General features: G+C 37.1%; 3 protein-coding genes across 3 annotated transcripts in view; 1 reads left to right on the top strand and 2 right to left on the bottom strand.

The window, feature by feature from the left end:
* Positions 1-2,682, bottom strand: part of LOC126967661 (partitioning defective 6 homolog beta) — a 33,449-nt gene extending 30,767 nt beyond the window's left edge. Inside the window, exons 1-2 of the mRNA XM_050812244.1 lie at positions 2,473-2,682; positions 86-311 (exon numbers count right to left, since the gene is read on the bottom strand). Coding sequence (XP_050668201.1) covers positions 86-311; positions 2,473-2,532 — 286 coding nt within the window. The 5' untranslated portion in view covers positions 2,533-2,682. The remainder of the gene's footprint in view (positions 1-85; positions 312-2,472) is intronic.
* Positions 2,683-3,504: 822 nt separating this feature from the next.
* Positions 3,505-5,103, top strand: LOC126967675 (coiled-coil-helix-coiled-coil-helix domain-containing protein 7). The gene is made up of 3 exons (XM_050812260.1): positions 3,505-3,729; positions 3,809-3,907; positions 4,809-5,103. Exons 1-3 carry the CDS (start codon positions 3,679-3,681, stop codon positions 4,926-4,928), a joined length of 270 nt encoding a protein of 89 aa, XP_050668217.1. The 5' UTR covers positions 3,505-3,678; the 3' UTR covers positions 4,929-5,103.
* A 6,248-nt stretch (positions 5,104-11,351) lies between these two features.
* LOC126967656 (ethanolaminephosphotransferase 1-like) overlaps positions 11,352-19,352 on the bottom strand; it is a 31,541-nt gene continuing 23,540 nt past the window's right edge. The window contains exons 6-9 of the mRNA XM_050812236.1: positions 19,118-19,275; positions 17,620-17,794; positions 16,466-16,642; positions 11,352-12,891 (exon numbers count right to left, since the gene is read on the bottom strand). Coding sequence (XP_050668193.1) covers positions 12,829-12,891; positions 16,466-16,642; positions 17,620-17,794; positions 19,118-19,275 — 573 coding nt within the window. The 3' untranslated portion in view covers positions 11,352-12,828. The remainder of the gene's footprint in view (positions 12,892-16,465; positions 16,643-17,619; positions 17,795-19,117; positions 19,276-19,352) is intronic.

The following is a 19,352-nucleotide window of genomic DNA, read 5'->3' as shown; positions in this document are numbered from 1 at the left end:
ATCACTATTTAAAGTTGTAGACTGTAGAAGATTTCAACATAAAGATATTTTCTTTGTATGTAGAACAGCTTAATGGCAAACATACCTTTTCTTTGAATTATAACTCTCAACATTGGCTTTGCTGTGAGTAAAGCACGGGCAAAGTTGTCATCGTTGTTTATTGGCAACAGATCTCCATCTCCTGGGTCGGTATAACTGATGAGAATGGGTATGTCATGTATCCTGTGTAGTTTCTCTATCAAAGCTTTGAACTGTTCATATTTCAGCTTCTCTGACTTGTTGAGTGAAAATCGTCTAAATTCTGCATCAAACTGAAATAAATAAACAAAAATAAATAAAAATTACATGGTAACTTTCCATTTATAATGTGAAAACAATAACATCAAAAACAGCTGCAACAATTATTCAACATAGAACAATATTGACTTCAGGTCATCACTTTTACACCATACAGGGGTATTTTCTTATTTAAATGTGTATTAATTGTATGACATAAAAATCCATTCGCTTAAAACTTAATTTTATTTTTGAGAGCAAAACCTTTTTTTTTAATAGTACTTATTAGTAAAAGAAAATTGTTCACAAAAACATTTAGGTGAGAAAAGTAAATTAAAATGTATTGAGAATTCATATTTAATATTTTTATTTCTTCCATAAGGATTTTTCACCTATTTGTATAGGGTAAAACTGAATAAACTAGCAGTTTATTAGTTTTATTATATATCCTTTCAAAATACTGTCCATTTATGTTAAGTAACATTGGTGCACCAAATGGAACCAGCGAGAAAAGCATATGCCCACTCGCCCTTAGAGGTCTCTACAATAGCCTTTTGATGCACAGCAACAACTGCGTCAGAGTCCATAAAACGTGTTCGTCAAAGTTATCAGTAATCCCACATGTGATGTCCGCAAGCAGTGGATTGTTAGCCTTGCGGTAAGCTACAAAGGCTATCATGGTGAAGAAGAATTAGGATCCTTCTTGCCCCAACAATGTAGCCCCAAATATGAATGACAATTAACAAAATTAACTTAAAACAAGAAAGAGACAAGAAAAGACAAGGCACCTGCCATCCTTGCTCACAACACTTTCACAACTAATGGCGTAAGTGTCTTGCTCTAGTGCATAGGTTCTCAACGTGGGCAATAACACCCCCTTGTGGGCGTTTGAGACTTTCAGGGGGGGCAGTAGAAGACCCAGAGAAAATTAGGGGGCATTGAGATAGCGCAGATGGGGCGTGGGTAGATTAAAAAATATAGTCAAAAAAGGCAAAAAAATACAGGAAAATACTCTAGAAAAAAACATATTCTCAAAGTGGGCAGAGAGCGAAATAAGGTTGAGAAACTATGCTCTAGTGCAAGCAAGTACAAAAAACCCTTGCTTTTTTATGAGAAAAAGTGACAAGATGAGCAATATATCACCTGATAGTAAGTGGTACATCCTGCCCATCAAAATGCATCGCCACTCAAGATGATTGTTTTAACCCAAAATACTGAGTAGCATGGCAATAGCCAAACAGTTACAGTTAATAATAATAATGCCTTTTATTCAACAGTAAAGTATACAACTTCTTATACCTAAGTTATATTAAATCTTAAGGTTAAGGTAAGGTTGTCTTCTGCTGATTACAAATTTGCATAGGCCTCCTTCAACCTTTTCCACTCATTTCTAACTTATAGTTATATACTCTTAGAAAAGGAAATGATAAATAAAATTATAACTATCCTCCAGAATACATATCTAAGCGCTTAAACTAATATTTTTAAATAAAACACTTTTTAAAGGATTAAAACGCCTGTATTTATAACTGTGTTTTTCATAAAAGTTACAATTTTATTATTATTTTAGTTAATCAGACATTACCAGACTTCTACACAAAAATCTAATTTAACAACACACTTACAATTACACACATTATAATCCTCTAAAAAGTGTTTCATTTAAATGTCTAACACTTGTGTTAATTAAAAAAGAAACTTAACTATGTCATGATTCTCAAATATTCACATTGTTTTATCTGCTCTACAAGCATGACTATTTTAAATCTCTTTAGATCTCAATTTGTCTCTTTCCTGGGAGAAATGATTGTATTGTATTATTTTCTCAAAATGTACACTTTTCTACTTCTTTATTTATATGAAAAGTATATTTATATAGTTAACAAAGAATAGAACAGCACTGAAAAGTAATGCATTAGAATAAAAGTGTAATAAGCTTGTAGAACTGTCGATTGTGAGGATCATTAAACAAGGTAAGGGTAAGGCAATAGCTGAATACATATAAAGTAATGAATCAATTTAGGTACAAACTCATCAAACAGTCATTGTTAGAACAACAATTAGCCAATTAAATAATTACAGTGTAAAACACTACACTAGCTTAATATATGAGATAGGTTCCTTAAGCTAACAATTGGATTTCAATGTAAAAAAATCGTTTTTTCAATTAAAGTGTTTTTAAATTTTAATTCATACCTTGGTTTTAACTTCAACACTTTGGCTATCAATCCTAGCGGCGATTTTGTTTTTAGACATCTCGAATGCATTTAATATTAAAAAAAATTAAACCTAGAACTTATCCGTAAATATTTAGGCACTTGTTGATTTAGTAACCATTGTAAACCATTAATTTTTTTAAATAAATGATACTGAACATTCGACACTAGCGTTAGAACTTATAATTTATGAAATGTAAGTACACTCTACGTTACAAATATTTAGAGCATTAGTAATATTACGCCAATCCTAGAAGCGCAATGAAAATTTAAGCACACCTCATTGGTCAGAAATTCCCACTTTGGTCTTTGACTGACAGAAAATTACTAATAGAAAACAGACCTAATTTTACAACTTGTTACAAAAACATGGGTTAATTATATTGCCATAGAGGAAAAATATGTTGCCAATGTGAAGTGTAGAAATACTTACATATTATGTCAAGCAACCGTAATGGTCTGATTTGGTCCGGCCGAACCATCAGACGCGGTCCAGCAGCGGACCACATTCGGTATCATGTCGAATTGCCCATAAAAAAAATATTATTTTTATGGTTCGGACTCCTTTAATATATCCTATAATAATATAACTTAAAAGTAATGTAAAAACGCTATACATATAATACATTAAAAGTAATGTAAAATTGGTGGGCAAAAATGATGTGAGACATGGAGACGAGCACAGTTGTAATGCCACTCTCAATGTATGGGTTTTTCAATAATCTTGAGCAGCACCGCATTTTAATGAGTAGGGCGTATCAATTACCATCAGCTGAACGTCTTGCTCGTCTCGTCCCTTACTGTCATAAATAAAAACTTTTCAATCGGCACGGTGTTCCATTTAGGCAATTTGGCACACGATTCCAAAGGCGAAACTATAATGGTTGGTAATCCATATGAAGTTTTTTTTTTATTTGCCGCCTTTTGCTAGGTACAGCCAAAGAGAATTTAAGCACTACGTTCAGGTACAGCTTTCGTTAGCCACACTTGACAAAGTTGACAGTCAAAAGTTACATAAAATTAAAAAAAGCAAACAGATGATATGGAAAATGTAATCAGAATTGGTTTTAGTTGCTTGATCAAAGAGAATTTAAACACTTGTGCTTGATAGATGATAAATAATAGCATCAGCTGATACCTAATAATTCTATATTTTATTGAATAATTGATCACACATCTGATAAATATGCATGTTGCCAAGAACACTGAAGCACAACGCAATAACCCATGCCTGAAGGTTTTTACTACAATATTAATATATTTTTAAAATGTATGTAATAAGTATAATGTTTTATATAGTAATTCTATTATTGTAGGAACAAGAGCAGTCTTACTATTGCCTAAATAAAAATGGCTACGATCAGGAAAAATGCGAGCTTTATTTTGATAACTACAACACTTGTAAAAAGTTTTGGGTAAGTATTATTTGGTGATAAACTTTATCTCTGATGATGTTGACAATATTATAATATAGCATTAATGTGACCATTTTTTCAAGACTAATGAAATCTATAGGAAAAAGCTATAATAATAATAATGTCTTATTGAATTTGTTAGATGCTGTTAATCCATGCAACAGTTTCACAAGGCATAAAAAGCTATATTTTTTTAAACAAACAAAACTACGACATAACTCTATATTTATATTCATTCATGACATCAGGAGGAATATTCACACACAATGCAAGCTGCATGGGGTACAGTGGTCAATGGCACCTTTTTCTGCAATCCAGCAGTATTAAACAAGTTTATTTCATTTTGAATGGAGGGTTTTGGACATCTTATGTTACAAAGTGATAAGCTGAATTGCGATGCCTCTGAAATTTTTTATTTTATATTAGATTCATCAACTATAGCAGTTATGGCATATTTGCGAAAAAAAATATGGTGTCTCCAGAATGATAAGACATGGGTACCTAAAAAAAGTGCATATACCTTTCCAAAAGTCCGGAAATACTCCTCATTTGTCCTCCTCCTTCATAAAAAAAAATCTATGATCTAAATGTCTGTCATCTTAGTCTGACTAGACTTGCGATATGCATGGGCCGGTTTTAAACTACTAGGTCATAATTAAAATACAACAGCCATTGCCCTTACATTGGTGACCAATTTATTACATTGCATTGTCTAAATACATCTCTTAACATCCTTAATTATGTTAGTTTTAAAGTGTAACTTTTATATTTAATCATATTATACATACTTTCTTTTTATTTCTCCATTATATTTCTAAGTTTCTCAATTAAATTTAATATGATTCAATTATTTTAATGATGTATATATGAAAGCTTTTATAATGTTGCTTTTCTCATACAGGGTAAAGTAGCAAGGGATCGGAAGATAAAGGGTATAACCCCATATCTTCCCGATGTAGCAGACAGGGAACAAGTAAAAAAGGAATATTTGAAACATTACCTCAAAGTAAGCCAACAATAAGATATATAACATACAATTGTTTTTATATTTAACCTTCATTACATATTTTAAAAATAGCATTTATTACAACTGGATCTATGGAGTTTTGCTGTTGAGAATATTTTTTTAAAGTTCTTATCATGTCTGTAAATTAGTTATTTATATAGTTAATATAGTTATAAATTCAATATAATAATTGTTTTATTTAGAAGTTGCCTTTCCTCTGTATCATACTAGTAACTACACTAAATATTTTGTAATTACAGCTATATTCAAAAATCATAGAAATAATCATTGCTACAATAATCCTTTGGCATTGAAGCATATTTATATGTATCCAAATGTTATTGAGGTTTTCTTGAGTGTTAATTTTAGAATTCAGTGAGTCAACAGCTCTTGAAGAAGTATTGTGTAGAGGCAAATCACATGTCGAATTGTTAAAAGACAAATCTAAGACTACTATAACACTCAAGAAAAACTCACAACATATCAATATTTATGGATTTCCGCAAAATAATTCAATAAATTTTCATATTTATATGTTTTCTATCACATACATCATAGATCTAAAGAGCTGTTTGGCCTGATTACATCATCCTGACTGTATGTAGAGAATGAAGTGTGGTTTTCAAGAATCTTATTTAGTGTATCCAAACTTCCTCAAATTTCCTTCCGCAATAATTTTAAGGGTAGGTTTTGTGATTGCTATTCTTATGGTGTTGAGGGCATGTGTGCAAGTTTCAGTGATATTCATATTTTTATTATTGGGTTCATTAAATTGTGCCTACATCAATATTCTTCTTTTTAATTGTATGATGTCTAAGAATTTTTTTAATTAAAAATTGCCAGATTTTGACATGCTTTTACTTTTTTTAAAGGATATTTAAAAAAAGCACATGTTATTAAGGTGTGTTACGAGTTCCGTACGAAAGAATAAATCATATAAAATATGATTGTTGAAAAGAGCTGTTTGACCTGATATCATCCCCACCATCTGGATGTGCACTCACAACTATGATGTAAAATGAGCTTCCTTGTGTGATCGCAGAACGGTAGGTAAACCTGCTTCTTCATCTTCTTCACACGGGCGGTGTCCGCAACTCGACGTCATATGCATCTATTTTGCTTGCTAGGGTGGTAGAGGCTACTCCAACCAGCAAACCCAACTAGCAAACCTAACTTCTTAACATTCCCGAAGGGCGCATGGTGATCCCAGGTTTGGCCCTGTAGTTTGACACCTCTCTGCACTCCAGGAGAACGTGAGCGGCTGTTTTTTCTGCCCCCAGGCAGCCTCTGCATAGGGGGCTGTCTGTGACAACTATGTTAAAAAGATGCCCGTTAAAATTGCCGTGACCTGTGGCCGCACATAATATTAATCTTAGTCGACACCGACTAAGTTGTAAGATTTCCCTGGTAAAACGCAAGTCGGCGCAAGGTAAATCTGCTTTGGCTTGCCTGCACTCCTCAAGGCTATCCCAGGACTGTTGATGTAGTGCTTTTATCTTCTGATTTATGTGGTTCCTGAACCAGCTATGTGGCAGAGGCAGGAAAGGCTCTGGTCCGACCGGTTGGGTCTCAGAACCCCTTCTAGCCAGTTGGTCTGCCGCCTCGTTGCCCCTGACCCCACTTTGACCTTTGATCCACTGAAGTGGATATGTTGGTTTTGCCTGCTGACTCATTTAATGCTGAGTGGCATTCAAGTAATAGGCTAGAATTATATCCTTACTTTGAAGGGTTTGTAATACCGATTTGCTATCAGAGAGTATTCTAATGGTGTGATCTTGAACATCTCTGGCCAAGATTTCATTGGCAGTAGAATCCCCCCCATGCATTCAGCCTGGTATACAGTGTTAAGCTTACCGAAGGACTCAGATATGCTGATATAATGCGCGTAAACCTTTCTAAAACTTCTACCCGAAATACCACAGAGAATGTTCGTACGAGTATGAATTATGAAATTAATAGCAGCACTGAATTTTTACCGCCGGATATGACGTGAAAATGCGAAATTACACCCGCACTTTAACACTCGATGCACGTCGTCAAAATCGGCGAGCAGCTTTGCAGTTACCCGACCGGAACACGCAAGTTCGAAAGCTGCTCTTGGTAACTTCAACCAGCCGTCCCTGCCGCCGTTGCACATGAAGAATCACACCCTGGCCCATACGACAAAAGAGAAACCCTGTGCGCTCTTTTTGCCTCCAACTCGACTCTTGACGACAACGGAAAACACCGCCGTCCATCCCGCGGTGTCAGAGCTCTATGCCTGAAGTACAGTTCAGACAGAAAACTGTTAGGCGAGCTCTGTTTTCGTTGGATGTCAGGAAGTCGAGCGGGTCGGATAGCATTTCTCCAATCGTGCATAGAACGTGTGCCCCTAAATTGGCGCCAGTGCTAACGCGTTTATTCCGGCACTCATATACAAAAGGCGTTATCCCTGACTCATGGAAGTCAGCCCTTGTCTGTCCCATCCAAAAAAGGAGACAGTTGGGATCCGGCAAACTACAGGCCTATAGCTATTACCTCCCTTTTCTCCAAAATTATAGAGAGCATAATTAACCGCCAGCTCTTGGTATACTTAGAGGGTCATCAGTTGATCAACGATCGCCAGTACGGCTTTCGCCATGGTCGATCGGCAGGTGATCTTCTGGTATACCTAACACATAGATGGGCAGCGGCTATCGATAGCAAGGGGGAGGGGCCTGGCAGTTAGCCTGAATATAGCGAAGGCCTTTGATCGTGTTTGGCAAAAGGCGCTTCTCGCAAAACTTCCAACATTTGGGCTTTCCGAGAGCTTATGCAAGTGCGCTCAGTGAGGAAGCTGGAGGAGCTTCCTCAGTGGGCGCAGCTTACAGGTCGTTGTCGACAGCTATGCTCTAATCCCAAGCCCGTGAACGCTGGAGTGCTCCAAGGCTGTGTGCTATCTCCCACACTGTTTCTTCTGCATATCAATGATATATTGGACACCTACAATATACATTCCTATGCACCCGACAGCACGGGCGATGCAGGTCTCTCTAGGGAAATCTATCGAGTCCTCTCTTGAGAAGGTCGCGGAATGGGTAAATTGAACCTTGTCCATTTTAACCCCAGAAGTCTCAAGTTTGCGCGTTCACCACTAAGAAAACCACATTTGTCGTATCACCGCTCTTCGACAACACTTCTCTTACAGCCTCACCTAGTATCGGAAATCTGGGTCTCGATATCTCGAGCCAATTGCCAATTCCGCGGCCTTCTGGAGAGCAAACCCAAATTGGCTTCGAAGAAACTGGGTGTCATTCTACCGGTCCCACAAAGCGCAGATCAGGCCACATATGGAGTATTGCTGTCAGCTCTGGTCTGGCGCACCCCAGTATCAGCTCGATCCATTTTACCGCGTGCAACGCAGAGCAGCTCGACCCGTACGCTCGTTTGTCCTACTTTTCCATAAAATAAAAAAAATCAAAACATAAAGGGGAAGTTAGGGCACTACCTCTAGGCTACATATTATGGTATTTCAAGCTTACAGCATAGGTTGCCCTCGTATTGAAAATGTTCATGGTCGGCTGTTTTCTCCATCCAATCAGATGAGCCACTTGGCCATTTGCTGCTGATATTCGAAAAAAGTATTATTTTATCTGACAATGAAAAACATTTAAGTGTTGAATGTGTTTATTTTTTTAAACATAAAGGTGGTGTCAACTGTTATGTCTATCATGTAGGTGTATTTCACAAATTGAATCACTTAAAATCTCTGTGCTAAGTATAATGTTTATATCAATACACAACATTAATTTCACAGTTTTGAAAACATTATAACTCTTAGATATAAAATATTACACATAATACACTCTACATACGCGCGAGTTGAATGCAGAGTTTCGGACTGCGATACAGATGTGACCTAATTATTATTGATGACCATAATCATGAGTGTGTCGATAAATTGAAACAATGCTTCAAGTACCATTTAAACCTAATAATTAAATTACAATTTTTTGTTCTACCTCTCTTCAACACACATGTCTTAAACGTTTTTCGCCATTTGTAGTGCTTGCCGATGAACAAGAACTCGATTCTTTTGGAACAGACCCTGATAAGTCATTATTAAAATAAAAAATAACACGGGATCGCTACTTTAGCACGGTAAGCGTAAGTTATCGTATAACTGGCAAGACGACACAACACTACACTGTAGGCGCACGTCTTTACTTCAGGCCTTGCATTCAAGTCGCGCGATATCTGTACAGCGTTTCAGATACTCGAGGACGCGGGTATCAACAGTGCTTTTTTTTCGATGACGGATCGACGTAATATGATTCAATCAACGTTATTAGTGTCGTGAATGTTTCTTTATTTATTGAGATATTTGCACAAAAATTATGAACCGAATTTTATTAAATTATTACATTACATATTTCTGTACTGTGAAATTTATAATGAGTTGTACAGTTCATAATTAGCTTCGCGTACCGTCGCACGTATGTCAATTGTGTTATTACTGAATTAAATAATTGTATTGTGTATTAAAATAGTAAAACTAGGCAAATAATTGGAATTAATACCTGTTACAAATTGTGATTAGTTATTTAAATTATTACGAGTTACGAGGTCGTAAAAACGCGTTATACTGAAATAATTCCCCTGTACCGCGTTTTTCTATAAAGCAATTCCTTACCTGTATAGACTTTATATAGTTAGTGCTTATAAACTTTTTATATGATTTACTTTTTTAATACTCGCGGTACATAATTAGAGAAAATACTATGCACTTATGACGTCATAGTTCATAAAAAAATGAGGGAATGTAATGTTGAAATTACTTAAATATTGAATGCGTCATTACCTCAAATCAAATTATCACCAAAAATGAAATGTAAAAAATATATTTAACTCTTATTTAAATTATATGAACATACTGTAAGTATCATTACAAATGTGTGGCATAAGTATTCCATAATTTAAATTTACTAAATGAATAATTACTAAATTACTTATTTTATATTTCAGATCTCAAAATATACAATATTTTAAACCCTTGATTTATTCGCCAATAATAGTGGTAAATAAAATATAGAAGTAATTGAAAATTAGAAATGCCTTGAAATTCTAGAATAATCTTAATAATTTCAAACAGAATTGTTATAATATAATATATGTCGTATGTGTCTATAAAACCAGGCCGATATATTGTAAGAAATGAAGTCGATTGACAATATACCTATGACATATATAAAAATATATATATACTATAATACACTATTAAATCTTCGATCTTGGTAATTTACAAATTAAACCGTCAAATTTATTATTTTTCGTAAATTTTAAATACTACAAAAGAATTAAATACATCGTCCATTATTAACCTTTCTTATATTAAGTATTTATAAGGTAAAATATATCTTTTTTAACTACAGCTAAATGAAAACTGGTATATGTTACTGTGAAAGCTACGTCTAATGGTAAGATATCATTTTTAATTTCGAACTTTTAAAACAGGCCGCACACCATAGCATAGGTAAAAGTGAAATGATATCATATTTTTTTTAATTTTAATTAAAACATTGCATGTGCCAGACTACAGCTAAAATACGGAATATATAACAACAACAGTAAAATTTTCAGGCATACGAGTTTTTACAGTAACATATAACCGTATTTTGATCGAAGAAACTGGGAACATTTTAAACTTGTCATAATACAATATTTATAACCCTCCCCTGACATTGACATTAGATGTATGAATACAGAGGTCAAGTGTCTGAGTCACCTGTTGGCAAGGGATTAGCTCCACGTATGTTTCTCATTAGTCTCATGCCAACAAGTTCCGACCGCGGTCAAAAGATCATACAAAAAACTCAATATGATTCAAGTCATAAAATATAATATTAATCTCGATTTACAAAAATAATCATTAAGACTTAAAATAATGAGCGTAATTATAATAATACAGGTTAAAAAATAGACTTATTTAAACAATTAACGTCAATGACAATGCGTGCTATAAAAATATTTACTAAATTTTTTATATACTAAAAATGAATATTAAATAAAATCGTAAATTTAATTAATTAAAACATGTAATATTTTATAGGAAAAAGTATATTCATATTAATTATATGTAAATTAACAAAATACATACCTACCTAGCAATAAAATTTGACAGTTGATTGTATTTGATATTGCGTTCTACAATTATTGTTTCAAACAAAAGTTTCCACGCAATTACGTTTAGTGTGTTACATGCTTTAGCAAATTAAAGAACAATAATTATTACTATATCCTAATTACAGCAAGATAAACATGATAGCAAAATAGTGATAAGCTCATTTATTAATTTATAATCCCTATGCTCTACCAATACACGGTGATGCCTACGCTAATATAATTAGTTTGGTCGCGGAGCAGTGCGTATTTCGGTCATTGACCTAAGATTGCCTGCTGCCAATATACGCGCATTCTCTTTTTTACAGACATTCAATTGCATTGCATAAGCGTTGTTTGTGAACCCCCTAAATTGCAGTGCGTAGTAATTTTAATTTTTCAGTCTACCCTCAAATTGCGACCGCTTATTCGCTGGTTATTACGAAGAAATATTTTGATTTTTGTATTTATATAGTCTCAAGTATTTAATTGAAGGAAATTTGCCGTTTTAATATCTACAGTATTTTCCAGCCACAAGGGACCAATAATTTATTATTTATTAACGTATTGAATTTCCGCTTTTAATATTAAATCTAAGATTAATTTGTTTGAGTACTATTTTTAGTTACAGTGATGTAAATGATAGAGTCGACATTAAAAGAAGCTGATCATTGGCTTCTTTAGGTATCAATGGTAGTATAAAAAATAATGAAGATCAAAAGTGTAAGTAACTAATTGGCGATCAAATCATTATCATAAAGATACAGACTGAATGAAGTTTGAACTGAAATACTATGTAAGCTGCCTTCAGGATTGCAGTTTTAAGTAATATTATTAGCCTGGGACAATGTTTTTTAGATTAAAAGGATGCTCTTAATTTAAACTCATACACAGAAACTGCAGGAACCACCAATACATGCTCATACTAATAAATTTTAAGACTACCCACATTAAGCAAATCAACGTTAAACTGACAATTGTGGTTAAAGTTCCGATATACAGTTTATACTTAAAGCACTGGAAGATTCATAAATCGAATCTGAACTGTGGGGAGCCCATTACATTAAGGGTGTTTCGTTGCTTTGACGGAATTTATACATAAAATAATCCTACCGTATTGCTAGCAATATACCGCGTTCATGCAATCTGGAGAGACAAGTCTTCATCAAAGCGATGCGCTGTCAATTAGTTTTACCTTCCTTCTAGAGTGCTTTCTAACATTATTGTGACACATATTGATAATTTTCGACAAGTAAAGCAACGTTTGTTTACTTACCCCTAAGTGACAGTCTTCTTTTTTTCTTATCGTTTTAATCACGCCATTCTTTTAACATCATTTCGATGCAAAGAGGATATAAATACTACATAATACGAGAGGCGACTGCTTAAGTAAAAATTGAAATTTAGTATGAAACATGCAGTGATTTGACATAAAGTTTGAAATAGAAGTAATTACAATATTGCGATTGTTAACGAAGTATAATCCGGCTAAATTTGAAACAGTTGCTAAAACGTAGTGGATTTCGGATCTCCGTTTTCTTTACAAGATTATATTATTCGTCATCTGTCAATCTATCAATGACTGCACTTTTCATACAATCGAGTGATTTCGCATGCTTTTTCGATGTGTTAATGTGGTTTGAAGAACACTTTTATCAGTTGTTTTTTTTTTGAGTATTTAATGTATCTGTACATATTATAATATCATTGGTTTAAATGGAGTTACAAACCTTGTATCCCGATATTAATGATTCTATTCTACAGATAAAACTAGTTAGCACGCATTGTCATCCAGAAGTCAATCGGAGCGCATTTTAATGTGGAAACAGCTTATTCTGAAGTGGTCACACATCTGCCGAACCTGAAATTAGACATTTGTTATGCCACTGGCGTTATAGAAGGGCTGGCAACACTGACTTCTCTGGTGTTGCAACATATCGCATACCATCAGGTGCCCTGCCTGAGCGAACGACCTTTTATAGATATACATATAAATATATTTCTTTACCATATGAGTGACAATAACCTAATATATTGTAATAACGCTTGGTAAACGTCGTGAAGGTACATATATATCAGTTCGTAAAGGTGCTATGACATGGGTAGAAGAACTTATAAGAAACTCCCAGGCCATCTTTTAATTCATGACAACTTATCCTATTTAATATATTATATATTTGCCCTGTACTTTCCCCGGGGCGTAAAAAGAATAGAGGAGTCCCAGGCCCATGGGTGTCGTAAGAGGCAACTAAGGGCTTTTTAGAAGTGGGAGAGTCACGCTGCCGTCTTTTGACGTCACAACAATCGAGTCAGACTCGTCAGGGTGAATTACCACACTCGCACAGAATACCGGCGTGAAGTAGCGGCCTAGTGCCGCTATGTTTCGCATACACTAACCTAAGTGTCGAGGACCGGTGGCCATAAATATGAAAGCGGATCTAAAAAAGATTTTACTCCTAGAGGGTACCGACTCTACCAGAGTCGGAGAATCCCTACCCGAGCACTCTAGCTCGGGCTGCCTTCGTATTCTGGGGTGGGCACAGAACCGACAGAACCGCGCATGACCGAGGACAAACGAGGCAGTAACACGGCACCCCGCTCCTCGCTCAACGTGGACTTTTGCAATATCAGGGGAATTCACTCCAATTTAAACGCCGTCCACCACCACCTTGAGACGGCGCAGCCGGCCTTGTGTTTCCTTACGGAGACGCAGATATCTCGACCTAGCGATACCTCATATTTAACGTACCCCGGGTACAAAATTGAGCACAATTTTTTGCCTCATGCCGGGGTATGTGTGTACGTTAGGGAGGATATCTGCTGTCGCCGTCTCGGCAATTTTGAGGGTAGGGACCTGTCTACTCTCTGGCTGCGCGTAGAATTAGAGGACCGCGTCCGCATCTATGCGTGTGTCTACAGGTCCCATAGTGGTAACGCAGAAACCGATCATCTCATGGGCTGCGTTCAAGCGGCAATTGACGACGTGCTTGCACAGATCCCCTCCGCTGAAATCGTAGTCTTGGGTGATTTCAACGGGCACATGCCGAATGGCTTGGATCATGGCGATCTGTACATAATTTTGCAATGGCGTATAGTCTGTCCCAATTGATTAAGTCGCCAACGCGGCTCCCGGATTTGGATAGCCACTTGCTGTCCTTATTAGATCTTCTGCTCCCGATGGTTACCAGGTCTTTGTCGACGCCCCTCTCGGAACGTCCGACCATTGCCTGGTCAGTAGTGTAGTGCCTTTCCGACGTCAACGTCGCCGACCACCGGCGACCCGCCGCGTTAGGCACTACAAGTCAGCAGATAGGGATAGGATGCGTTCCTTTTTTGCATCCTTCCCTCGGGGCAGGGTTTGTTTCCCTTCGGATGATCCTAGTGGCTGCGCCGTTGCAGTAGCCGATGTGATACTAAAGGGGCATGGATATTTTTATACCAAGCTCTGTAGTACCGATCGGTGGCAGATCACAGCCTTGGTTCGATGCGTCAGTTAAAGCAGCATCTGACTCCAAAGGCGTAGTCCCTCACTCATGAAAGTCAGCCTTTGTACATCCGATCCAAAAAAAAGGAGAGAGTTCGGATCCGGCAAACTACAGGCCTATTGCTATTACCTCCCTGCTCTGCAAAATCATGGAGATCATAATTAGGCGCCAGCTCTTGGTATACCTATAGGGTCACCAGTTGATCAACGACCGACAATACGGCTTTCGCCATGGTCGGTCGGCAGGTGATCTTCTGGTATACCTAACACAGATGGGTGGCGGCTATTGAAAGGCAAGGGGGAAGACCTTTGATCGTGTATGGCACAAGGCGCTACTCTCAAAACTTCCATGATTTGGGCCTCCCGAGAGCTTGTGCAAGTGGACCTCCAGCTTCTTCACTGGGCGCAGCATACAGGTTGTTGTCGACGAATATTGCTCGTACCCGAAGCCCGTGAATGCACGGCTATGTAGTGCACCAAGGCTATGTGCTATACCCCACGCTGTTTCTTCTGCATATCAATGATATGTTGGACACCTCCAACATACATTGCTATGCAGACGACAGCACTGGTGATGCCGGATGCCGTATACATGGGCCATGCAGGTCTCTCTCGAGAAATCGTCGACCAGTGCTGGGAGATACTTGTGTTTCTATCGAGTCCTCTCTTGAAACGGTCGCGGAATGGGGTATATTGAACCTTGTCCAATTGAACCCCCAGAAGACTCAAGTTTGCGCGTTTACCACTAAAAAACCCCATTTGTCGTATCACCGCTCTTCGATAACACTTCCCTCAAAGCCTCGCCTACTATCGAAATACTGGGTCTCGAAATCTCGAGCGCTTCTCAATTTCAAACAACTCGAATTGTCGGGGACCCAGTGCTCTGTGAACGGCTGGATCACTTGGCATTGCGTAGAGATGTCGCTTCATTGTGTGTCTTCTACCGCATTTATCACGGGGGAGTGTTTCGAAGAGCTGTTTAACCTGATTCCTGCCGCCGAATTCCACCTTCGCACGACACGCCACAAGTTAGGATATCATCCCCACCATCTGGATGTGTGGCGGTCCTCCACATTGCGGTTTTCAAGATTTCTTCCACGTACTACAAAGCTGTGGAATGAACTTCCTTGTGCGGTGTTTCCGGGACGATACGACATGGGTACCTTCAAAAAAAGGGCGTTCACCTTCCTTAAAGGCCGGCAACGCTCCTGTATTTCCTCTGGTGTTGCAAGAGAATGTGGGCGGCGGTGATCACTTAACACCAGGTCACCCGTACGCCCGTTTGTCCCCCTATTCCATAAATAAAAAATACAATAATAGGTGTCCTGCGCAAAACCAGACAAGAACCATGCATAATTATCCTCTTTATAATCTAGTATTCTATGGTAAGCCTTATATTTGTATAAAAATGTGACGTCATCTTAGCTTTGCCATAGTAGCTCTCGAGATAGGGATCGAACACCCTTACTGCAAGACCCTACTTTAAATGCCTGTAACTTTGTATTTATTTTTTCTTCAATTTTATCCTCATCATTGCATAGCCTCATCGTGCGCCAGTCGATAGCATGTCTGTGACGCGAACACATAAGGTTTTTCTTTATCAAAACGTGCCCAACAACAAATTTTCACTTGAAAAATGAGTCATGTGACTCAAAATATAGCCACTATATACATATTAAAAAATACAAAATCGATTTACTTCAACATTTTTCTTACTAGTATTTGTATAGAAACATAACTAAAATATATTTTATATCATGTAAATACAGGTATTGTTACAAAATATATAGTTTTTCTAATAAATTTTATGAACCCGTTTATTTTACACAATTATTTTAAAAACATTATACTGGAGCGCCATTCGCCGATTAGTAAGTGCCGGGCCCGCAAAATCGAATACGCACGTACGCACGAAAATAAACAAAACAAAAAATTTCGAAACAACACTTACAACACAAGTTCCATAGTGAAGGTGGGAAGCCACACACAACAAGGTGACCAGGTAAAAGGTGGTCATCTCGTAGCTGGGGAAGAGGATGGAGGTGAGTACTCCAGCAGACAGCGGCCAAAGTAACCAGTTGAGGGCTTCGCATCTTTGGTTACTCATCTGACTCACAATCAGGCGACACTGAAATGAATAGAGTGTTGTTATGGAAAAAATTTAAGTGGTAGATAACTGATTTTGTGTGTGATTGGCTTACTTGACCCCTACCTTTAAATACGCAAATCTCTTGTAGTCCTCAATTGCTGGACGTAAGCCTCTCCCAAAACGTTTACCCTTAGACTGCACTATCTCCCAATATCCAGACACTTATGGCCGTTTTCAATAACCATATATCCCTAGTTTAAACTATTAGAGATAAGACAAATCTATCCTATTACGCTTACTTACATTTCAATAACCTATCGACATAAAGCATTGGACTATAACAATACTGGACATAACTATGGATAGATAAGATCTTGTCATTAAACGGTGACAGCAATCTATCCGTAACTAGAGATACGTTATTGTAAACGGCCGTAGGTTGTGTGAGCTTACGTCAACCGTGTTATTAATACACACAACAGTAGGTCCAACGCTGAGTGCGGCCCCAACACAATAGGTCGCAGTTGGCAGGCTTTTTCCTACTTGATTGACACTTATCTTTATATTTTGGATAATTCACACTATCTTATATCTTTATAAATGATGCCTATGTATTCTGATGTGTAATCTATACTAATCTTATAAAGAGGAAAGATTTGATTGTTTGTTTGTTTGCATTGAATAGCGTCCGCAACTACTCAACCGATTTGAATAATTCTTTCACTGTTGGGAAGCTACATTATCCCCGAGTGTTATAGGCTATATTACATTTTCAAAAAATTAGGGATCCCTACTAAAAGTCCATTAATAATGCAACCCAAGGTGTAAAAATACGTACGGGAACGACGTCGCGGGGTATCTATAATATTCTTAAGTTGAATAAAAATCCATTCAGTAGTTTTTGTGTGAAAGAGTAACAAACATACATTCTTATAAATTGACAGATAATGGGGCCAAAATCTTCGAACTCTTTTGAAGTGGTATTTTATTGGTAGACTTTTTTTGTATAAACTCACAGCGACGTTACTGAATACAGTCCCGATCATCAGAAACACGAGTCGAGGCTGCAACTGCACCACCGAGGAGTTGTGTATCCATAGAGCTGACGCCAGGAATATTGTGAGGATAGACCACAAAGGTCTCATGGCTTCAAGGGGGGACCGCATCTTGCCTGTACGCAGCTTGTATGATCTGAAATATAAAAATAAATATGTGTGCAATTTACACGCGGTAGAAGTGAAACCTTCAAAATTAATGAAAAATATTTACCAGTGGGAGGCTCCTTTGCACAGGAAGCCGGCTAGATTATGGGTACCATAACTGCGCCTATTTCTGCCGTGAAGCAGTAATGTGTAAACATTACTGTGTTTCGGTCTGTAGCTAGTGTAATTACTGGGCAAATGAGACTTAAAATCTTATGTCTCAAGGTGACGAGCGCAATTATAGTGCCGGTCAGAATTTTTGGGTTTTTCAAGAATCCTGGCGGTACTGCATTGTAATGGGTAGGGCGTATTAATTACCATCAGCTGAACGTCCTGCTCGTCTCGTCCCTTATTTTCATAAAAAAAAGTGTAATACGTACACGTATACGAAACACCACGCTAATAGTTGTGATGCCTTGTATCGAGCTTTGTACTACGCATGCGCGCGTATTAACACACGTACAACGCTGAGGCCCAAGCAAAGCAAACTGTTCATGATCTTTGAGATCCTGGTACATGTTGCTAGGATGAGACACGATTTCAACCACTATGAAAGACATTACTATCACCGCTATTATATTTATGGTCTCCTTCAATATTCTGTCGAAATGTCACAACAAATGGTAGTTATGGTGTAGCAGTGAAAGTGTTGTTCCCGTTTGCTGCGACGCTATTTATGGTGGCCGGATGATCCCGTTACCGGGAATTGCTTTATGTTTGTGATATATTTATAGTTATCGATATAATAATTTTCCGACAGCGAAACAAATTAAACCATAGTCATGCAGACAGAGTTGCAACATTTTTTTTGTTATTCTCTAGCATGTATGTAATTAAGTGTTGTAATATTTAGATATAAAATTTTGAGAAACTGTGATGTGACAAAACTTTGATATCCTCCCCGCCCCTTGTCACACCATGTTACACTTCGTCATTTTAAATATTTGTAAAGTAGTCTTCCAAATCGTCTTCTACTTCCTTTTTTAAATCAATGAATATTTTACAATTGTTGCAACACTTAAAAAAATAATTTGTTAAGATACTGTTCAAAGTTAAAAAGCGTTTCACCTATCAAATATTTCATAAAATATAATAAATGCGCCAGTTGATGTCACAATCGCGTGGCACCAACTTCGAAATGTTTGATAAAAGTGTTTTACTCAAATCCGCCCTTTTTGATAATCGAGTTTGAAGTAAAAATATAAAATACTCCAACTTCGAAATGGTTTAGAAGAATGTTTGATAAAAGTGTTTTACTCAAATCCGCCCTTTTTGATAATCGAGTTTGAAGTAAAAATATAAAATTACTCACTGCTGTATATTGTATAAGGCCACAGGCAGGTTTGTGAGCACGCCAGTTCCGTATATGGCCCACTCGAAGGCGTTAGCTAGAGTGTAGCTGCCGAAGATATATCTCTTATAGAAGGCCGTGCCCTTCACACCCGTCCATAGGAAGAAGAATGTGGATGCCTGGAAGTAATCCAAATGCTAACACATGAATAGCCATGACGACAAGCAAGCTTTCTTTCAGCAATAAAATAATCCAT

The sequence above is a fragment of the Leptidea sinapis genome, chromosome 13, assembly GCF_905404315.1.
Source record: "Leptidea sinapis chromosome 13, ilLepSina1.1, whole genome shotgun sequence".
NCBI classification, from domain to species: domain Eukaryota; kingdom Metazoa; phylum Arthropoda; class Insecta; order Lepidoptera; family Pieridae; genus Leptidea; species Leptidea sinapis.
Note: the sequence above shows the minus strand (reverse complement) of the source record. Positions and strands in the feature narration are given on the sequence as shown.

Excerpts from the sequence above, each read along its gene's own strand:
- LOC126967675 (XM_050812260.1), top strand. The coding sequence starts at position 3,679 with ATGCATGTTGCCAAGAACACTGAAGCACAACGCAATAACCCATGCCTG. Across the intron at positions 3,730-3,808 it reads GCAATAACCCATGCCTGAAG|GAACAAGAGCAGTCTTACTA; the intron begins GTTTTTACTACA and ends CTATTATTGTAG. Across the intron at positions 3,908-4,808 it reads ACACTTGTAAAAAGTTTTGG|GGTAAAGTAGCAAGGGATCG; the intron begins GTAAGTATTATT and ends TTTCTCATACAG.